This window comes from Sinocyclocheilus rhinocerous, unplaced genomic scaffold (genome assembly GCF_001515625.1).
Source record: "Sinocyclocheilus rhinocerous isolate Xijiao unplaced genomic scaffold, SAMN03320098_v1.1 scaffold1325, whole genome shotgun sequence".
Classification (NCBI taxonomy): domain Eukaryota; kingdom Metazoa; phylum Chordata; class Actinopteri; order Cypriniformes; family Cyprinidae; genus Sinocyclocheilus; species Sinocyclocheilus rhinocerous.
The window spans coordinates 1,148,118-1,156,625 of record NW_015659004.1 but is presented as its reverse complement, the minus strand read 5'-3'; the positions used below and the strand labels follow the sequence as shown (position 1 = coordinate 1,156,625).

General features: G+C 37.0%; 1 protein-coding gene across 1 annotated transcript in view; it reads right to left on the bottom strand.

Annotated features, from left to right (window-relative positions):
- Positions 1 to 3,003: 3,003 nt before the first annotated feature.
- Positions 3,004 to 8,508, bottom strand: part of LOC107723162 (FERM domain-containing protein 7-like) — an 18,257-nt gene continuing 12,752 nt past the window's right edge. Inside the window, exons 7-12 of the mRNA XM_016531689.1 lie at positions 7,271 to 7,418; positions 7,028 to 7,123; positions 6,343 to 6,506; positions 5,020 to 5,088; positions 4,186 to 4,261; positions 3,004 to 4,111 (exon numbers count right to left, since the gene is read on the bottom strand). Of these exons, the coding sequence (XP_016387175.1) occupies positions 3,065 to 4,111; positions 4,186 to 4,261; positions 5,020 to 5,088; positions 6,343 to 6,506; positions 7,028 to 7,123; positions 7,271 to 7,418 (1,600 nt within the window). The 3' untranslated portion in view covers positions 3,004 to 3,064. The remainder of the gene's footprint in view (positions 4,112 to 4,185; positions 4,262 to 5,019; positions 5,089 to 6,342; positions 6,507 to 7,027; positions 7,124 to 7,270; positions 7,419 to 8,508) is intronic.

Sequence of the window (8,508 nt, the reverse complement as noted above, 5' to 3'; positions counted from 1 at the left end):
GGACCATAGGCAAAGATGAATTGATTATTCTTTCAGTGTAGTTTATTGCTTTTCCGTAGATATTATTCAGTGACTCTATAGGGGTTTCTTCTTGTCTGTGGCCTAGGTTTAGACCAAACCTTTACCTTCCTTTTCTTCCTCCTACAGCATTCAGCACGTCTTACTGTATATCTCCACCCTCAAATCTCAAATTCAGCTGAGGCAACAAATTATGCTTTGCTTACTAACTAATAATGTTCAAATATTCAACACAATGCAATATTACAGATCATTTTGAGATTGCTGCTCATAATTTGTACCTGTCTGTGATTATATAGGTATATAGCTGCATTAAAATCTTCTCTTTTATATGCTACGAAGACCTTCAACATTACCTATTAAAGTAGTATGGGAAGACAATTTTTTAAAATGACAATTTTGACTTTAAAAAATTAATTTTTCTTTTCTCTCTTTGGCACAATCTGCACATACAAACTGTTAAATGCTACTGACTAAATACTCATCAATGAAAATTGCTGTGATTAATATCTACACTGTCTGAAAAAAGTGTGCAAAACTTGTACAACAGTTTTTCACTGGGACAACTTTATACCTTATCTAGCTGTAAAAAAACAAAACAAAAAAACAATAGTACTCTAGAGTAATAATAGGCCTAGAACCCTTTGGGGGTAAATAAGGTACAAAGTTGTACCAGTGACAAGCTGTTGTCATTTTTTGCACATTATTTCAAACATCGATTTGTACATCAGTTTACATCAGACATTACATCGATTTGTAATCAGATGTAAATGTACCGGCTGACCAATCAGAGGCTCGTTTCCAGCTGAAATGAACTTCTTGCACTGCACTCTTAATGAAGATACAGTTACTAATAGACATAGTACTTGTACCTGTACCTATTCTGTGAAATTCAGAAGTGACCAGTATGTTTTTATTTTTGCAGAGTTTGATTTGTTTACATGAGTGTGCAGTTGTAGTACTGTGCATTTACTCTTAAATTTTTGTTGAAAATGCTATATATATATATATATATATATATATATATTGTTGCACTACATTTTAGTGATTTCGCTAACAGATTCTACCCTTGTCATTGTTGATTTTGTTGTTGATCATTTTTGTATTTTCCTTTGTGACTAAAATGTTTTAATCTCTTTTGAGTATTTGTGTGTGTGTTGGGGGTTCTTACCGTTTGCACAATTATTTTAACTGACAAACATAATGAAATACTATAGTGAGGATAAAAACCTCACGTTTGGTAAGTTCAAGTCAAATGTTAACGTCATAGGGCTAGTTCACCCAAAATTGAAAATTGTAATTTACTCACCCTGAAGTTGTTTTAGGAATGATACTGAAAAAAAAATGTCATTGTGAAATCTGTGATGTGATTTTTGGCATAAAAAGTGTGCAAGTGATTATCTTAGCTGCCAGAGTGAAGTTGTTTATGAAGGTTACAATATGCAGACATTCAACTGAACATTGTAGTGGTATTATACCTCATTTATTAACAAAATGTCGCATCCTTGCGAAAAATGTTTTAATACATATCACTACAGTAGCACAGATGTCAAAGAAATAATTGCTAATGTTTTCCAGCCACACAGACATCTGAAAATCTGTTTTAATTGTCAGCTATTTGAGTTATTATTAGTTACATTATTATGGAATTGGCTTAACTTTTCCTGAAAATGAAGATTTACTTTGAACCACCACAGAATGATTATTTACTCAGTACACATTTTATGGAATAATAACTAATTAAAAGTATAGTTTACCAAAAAATGGCATATCATTTACACACCCCCATGTTTTCAAATTCTGTGGATTGAAAGAATATCCTATCCACTCCTGTCATGCCTGATTCATGTGTTGAGTCTTCATTTGGTCTATCCAGTTCACAAATGATGCATTCATGCATCTGACTGATCCAGTTCTGGAGTTCATCATTTTCTTTTTGTATTCCACAGAAGAAAGAAAGTCATACAGGTTTGCAACGACATGGGGGTGAGTAAATCATAACAGAATTTTCATTTTGGGGTAATCTATCCATTTACATAATTTCAAAGCAGCTTACGACAAAATATAACTTTAGATCAAAGATGCAAATCAAGTTGAAATACTTCTCTTTTTTCTTATTTACAGTAATATTACCTCATGACACCTGACTAATAATGTGCCCCCTCTGTTTTTGTTACTACCCCACACTCTCAGAAAAAAATGGTACAAAACCTGTCACTGTGGCCGCACCCTTTCAAAAGGTTCTATTATGTATAATTTAGGTCAGAGGTGTCCAATCCTGCTCCTGGAGGGCCACTTTCCTGTGGAGTTTAGCTCCAACACCTTTCCTGCCTGGAAGCTTCTAGTGATCCTATTAGCATCTACGTTTCCACGGAGAACCTTTAATATCCATGGAAACTTTCTATTGTACAAATGGTTCTTTACAGTTGAAAAATATATTTATATGTTTATATGTGACCCTGGACCACAAAACCAGTCATGATGGTAAATTTTTCAACATTGAGATTTATACAACGATTTAAAAATGCAAAAAAATCTAAATACTGAGAAAATCACATTTAAAATTGTTCAAATGAAGTTCTTAGCAATGCATATTGCTAATCAAAAATTACGTTTTGATATATTTACGGTAGGAAATTTACTAAATATCTTCATGGAACATAATCATTACTTTATATCCTAATGATTTTTGTCATAAAAGAAAAATCGATAATTTTGACCCATACAATGTTTTTTGGCTATAAAAAAATCTAAATACTGAGAAAATCGCCTTTAAATTTGTCCAAATGAAGTTCTTAGCAATGCATATTGCTAATCAAAAATTACGTTTTGATATATTTACGGTAGGAAATTTACTAAATATCTTCATGGAACATAATCATTACTTCATATCCTAATGATTTTTGTCATAAAAGAAAAATCGATAATTTTGACCCATACAATGTTTTTTGGCTATTGCTAAAAATATACCCAAGCGTCTTAAGGTTTTGTGGTCCAGGGTCACATATTATTTGTTGAGCCCCATCAGTCACGATTCTGCCCATGGCTACAACTTCAGCACCTTAACAGTGGCGAGAGTTTTGTTCTCCTCATCATTCGGGTAGTCCAAGTCCTCTTCCTCTCCATCCTCTTCATCAAGTTGGAGGCTTCCAGAAGAAAAGCGCATGCGTGCCAGCGGACCAGAATGCACCACTTTACCCAGTGCAGGAAAGTAGGGGTAGAAAGTGTCTGAATCTGAATCACTATAACTACCTGTGCCGAGAACGCATAAAGAAGTGGGTCTTTCCGGGAGTGGGGCGGGACGTAGAGGAAGGTAGGTGGGCCTGGTAGGAACCTGGTGTCGAGAAAGGTGTGGATAATATCCCAGAGGGCGATACTCGGATGCATAGGCAGCGGCGTTGGAGGCAAGTGTAAGTCGCTGGAATTTGAAGTCTGGTTGGCTTGAGGCTCGACGCGGCAAGCCGGTCTGAAAGGTGGAGTCGTCACTGTAATGGCCCGCTTCTACTCCACTCAAGTCCAATTTCCTATTCAACCCAACCCTTAGTCCTAGTCCTCCTCTGGGGTACAATCTCGATTCTCCCTGGCTGGCAGGACAGAACCTTTCCTGCTGCTTTTGTAGTTGTGGTGACAAGCAAGAGGACGGTAATGACGAATGAGCAATTTGTCTGGGCAAGTATTGAAGAGGCACATGGTTGTGATGGGTTTGAGGGAGTCGGTCTAGGGATGAGGACGTGTGGTCTTGCAGTAAGTACGGATGAGTGGCGAGTGGGAAGGTTGGCAGCACTGGGTGGAACTGTAGATGGGGCGTGTTAGGATAGAGGAGCACAAGATGCTGGGCGCTAGGAGACAATCGTCTCTTTGCCTTTTGTCTCTGAGCTCCTCTACTACGATGTTCTGCTCCTGATGTGGAAAGGGAACGGAGCTTGGGCGAGGCAGAGTTGCTTGAGAAGGCAGGATTTCGTGACAAGGGCCTGGATCGTTCCAGCTCATTAGCGAACATGACTTCCACAGCGGATAGGCTGCGCTTTGCTACGCCTGTCTGTTCGCTGTGTTGCCCAGCAACGGTTGGGTCGGGAGGTAGATGCTCGTACAGCTATGTGAGGAAGAAACAAATGTGAGAAACACGATCCAAAAACACAACCGAAATGTAAGTAACTAGTACAATACCTGCTTGGAGACGTCAGTCAGTATGTCAGGAGAGGATCTGCACTGTCTCGTGTCATATTCAGACTTGCAGTAACTTCTGGGAAAAAAAGTGCAAAACAGGCTGTAGATGCAGTGAAAAACAACCCCCTATAGCACTGTCCAATTCCCTAAAGGCTCTGTTCTTGCAACTAAAATGTTAAAACACATTGCAGTTTAATGTTCAAAGACAACTTTAAACCATTTGTAGGTTGATATGCCCTACACTCTCATAAAAAAAAGGTACAAAAGCTGTCACTGGGACAGCACCCTTTCAAAGGGTACACCGTGGTACCTTATTTACTCATAAAAGGTGCATTTTAGTACCTTAAAGGTACAGATTTGTACCTAAATTATACAAATTAGTATGTAAATGTTACATATTAGTGCCTTTTGAAAGGGTACTGCCACAGGGACAGCTTTTGTACCTTTTTCTGAGAGTATAGATGTCAAATCTGTGATGCATTTGATATTGTTCTGTTGGTAATATAATCCCAAATGGCGCACTTGATGTGTACTTGTGGTCTTGTGGACTTGAAATGGTCATCACTTGTCCGTTCATGACACTGTAAGGTGTCCTATTTGACGTTTTATGTTTCAGATGTGTGCTCATGAGGGCCTTTGTTTGAGTGGCTCAACGTAGTAATGTTGACTCAACCATTGGTGTTAGTTCAGGACTACCTAATTGTCTAAGCCAACAGAAGACAATTGTATAATTTTTGCTATTCCGAGTATTCCCATTAGTGGCTTAGAAACTACACGTACAATTTATGCACAAATGTATTCCCATAACATACAATACCCAGCGTAACATCTTACCTTTCAAAAGGCAAATGTTTCTTGTCTCTAGAGCCTACGCACTCAAGAAGTTGCTTCTGTGTCCTGCCACTACAATACCACAATCGCAAGAATAAAAAGAGACAACAGTTACTGATCAAAAAATATATCATCTAGCCTTGTTCACACTGACAGTGATTTTATAGAATATTAGAATTTTTTGCCATTGGATGCCCTACAATTATTTGTGGGCTGCATAACTGGCCAGAGCTTTTAAAAATTTGAAAGGTTCATTTGAAAGAAGTCTTTTATGCTCACAAAGGCTGCATTTATTTGATCAAATACAGTAAAAGAAGCAATATTGTGAATCATTAATGCAATTTAAAATAACCTTTCTATTTTTATTTATTCATGTCATTAAGCTGGATTTTCAGCATTGTTTACTCCAGTCTTCAATGGCACGTGATCCTTCAAAAATTGTTCTAATAAGCTGAAACATTATTATTAATGTTGACAACAGTGCTTCTTAATTTTTTTTTTTTTTTTGTGGAAACAATGCAACATTTTATTCAGGATCCTTTGATGAATAGAAAGTTCAAAAGAACAGGATCTATTTTAAATAGTTTTTTTGAACAATGTAAATGTCCTTACTGTCATTTTGTGATCAATTTAAGGCATCCTTGTAGAACGAAGTATGAAACTTTCGAACTGTAGTGTATATTACTGTAAAAACAAGATGCTATTTTATTCTGACAATTGATCAGTTTTTGTGCAGTTAAAAATGAATATTCTCATTTCTATATGAAATCCATCTGTGCATGATGCACCATATGCTGAACAAGATCAATGATTGTCAATACATGAATCAAACACGCTCAGAATGCTGACCGTTTCTGACATGGTTTCCACATATTATTTTTATTATACTGCTGTATGTGTGCAGTGATATATTATACAGAAGACTGAAATCACTCACAGTGACATTAACTTCTGCATCAAGCCTACACTCAACTATAGTATCTGATCATATTGCCACATCGGTGTTTAACTTTTCTCAACTTTGTCATATCGCTAGACACACCCACTTTGTGTTGCCAATGATTACCATCACTCATTTTGCCAGTTATCATCAGCTCTCAGTAAAGTCGCTGTCAGAGTGAAAGCACTTTCATACATATAAACCAATGACTAAAGTCTCTTGTTGTTTGTTTAGCAAAGAAGATTAGAACTACTCTGTTTAATATCCTCATTACAATCTCTCAGAGGGTTTATGGAAGATGATTAGGAAGGATCATAGCATAAAGTATTAGACAACTGGGGCTTCTCATTGCATTTCACAAAATCTAAAGTCTGCCTGTCACATACCTGTATCTGAAACTGGATCCTTTGCTGGACAGAATGGACCTTTGATGTGACTTGGGCTCTTCGGCAAGTCTGAAGAAAGCATGATACTCCACACACATCTTCCAGAATGCCTTACACACATCTCTGCTGGCCATGGAAAATTCAACAGTGTCTCTCCTTGAAGGCTAACACAATAAGAGTTGAGTGAATGACAGATGAGGATATTACTAAACATTCCATGCAGTTTTCATTTTGTTGAACGTTAAAGCATTTTCAGCCTCAAATTTAATGCTTTCATCCTTATGCTTTCTTATTAGAAATACATTCCTATTTTTATGGAAATCGTCAATATAAAATATCTGAAATTTTACCACTTCATTGGTGTGGATTATTTAGGATGATAAACAAAAGTTGTGCATCTGCCTTCTTGCATTTTATGTTGTTTATCTTTATTTTATTTTATATCATACTGTTTTTTCTCATGATAAATTGCTTGTGCTGTTCCTCATTTGTAAGTCTGCCAGCTTTGTATAAAAGTGTGTACTAAATGACTAAATGTAAATCTAGAAGTCAGCACAGGCGCTGCGGATATAATACATAATGAGAAAAAATATTTCAAGTGTTGCTGAGGAACTATTGTATTCTTTTCCCCACAGATTCCAATGTAAAAACAGCTGTTGCTATGGAGGGATCATTTGTGTCTCACCCCAGTCTCAGTGTGGAGTTTGATGAGGAAATGTTTCCTCTTGAAGCTCAGCTTTCGGATCTTGGCCCAGCTGAAGGTATTGATCTTTGTGTTTCCCTGATAATGACATAAACATGTAAGAGAGTTGAAATTTCTAAGCTGCATTTAAGGTTGCTGTGTATATTTGTTTCTATGCGGTTTTTTTTTCGTTTTTTTTTTTCCAATTAGAAGGCTAAAGCGTAAGCATATATTTTTGTAGTTTACCTGAAAAACGAGTACTCCCATATGTGTGACAGCGAGGTTGATCCTCATGCCTTCTCCATCATGGGCAGGGTGAGGGCGGATCCCGTACATGTCCATTTTCCGGGCAACCTCCAGCAAATGCACATCTGATTCAGCAGGAGTGTGACCTCTGACCCCATAAACAAAATTATTGCCAAATGTACAAATTTAGAGGTTCTCATTTGGGTTTTGATTTGGTGACTAAGACCTCGTTTACACTGCAGGTCTTGATGCCTAATTCTAATTTGTTGCCTATATCTGATTTTTTTTAACGTCTGTTTACACCGTCTGTCTTTCAATTTTGACCCTAATTCGGTTCATGTGGTTACACTTTCCATACCATCTAAAACATTGCGCTTAAAGAATAATATGACATCATTAAACCAGAGAAGTTCCAAAATGTCGCAGTTTTAATGACGTACAGAACGCAATGCCTCAGAACATCCGATCTGCCTGTTTACATGACAGTCACATTGGCACATACAGCGGGTAAAATAAGTATTGAACACATCTCCATTTTTCTCAGTAAATATATTTCTAAAGGTCCTGTTGACTTGAAATTTTCACCAGATGTCGGTAACAACCCAAGAAATTCATACAAACAAAGAAAACAAAACAAATAAGTTCAGAAATTAAAGGGGTCATATGATGCAATTTCAAATTTTCCTTTCTCTTTGGAGTGTTACAAGCTGTTCGTGCATAGATAAGATCCCTAAAGTTGGAAAGTGTAAGGGGCGTAACATTTCCGTCACACGCTTGAGGTATTCAGCCAATCACAATGCACTAGATAGCTGGCCAATCAGAGCACACCTCGCTTTTCAGACCGATGAGCTTTGTAAAAACCGACGCGTTTCAGTAACAGGAGTAATAATAAACACTATTAAAACAACAATAATGTACAGTATGTGAAAAATTATGTGTTTTTTTTTACCTTAAACCGCATAAACACATTGCATTACACCAAATACACATTACACAACATAATGTTCTTTTTAGCAACGTCATATGACCCCTTTAAGTTCTGTGTAATAAAATGGAATGACACAGGGAAATTTATTTAATACTTTGTACAAAAGCCTTTGTTGGTAATGACAGCTTCAAGACGCCTCCTGTATGGAGAAACCTGTATAGTAGAATACATTGCTCAGGTGTGATTTTGGCCCATTCTTCCACAGAGTCTTCAAATCTTGAAGGTTCTGTGGGCCTCTTCTATGAACTCT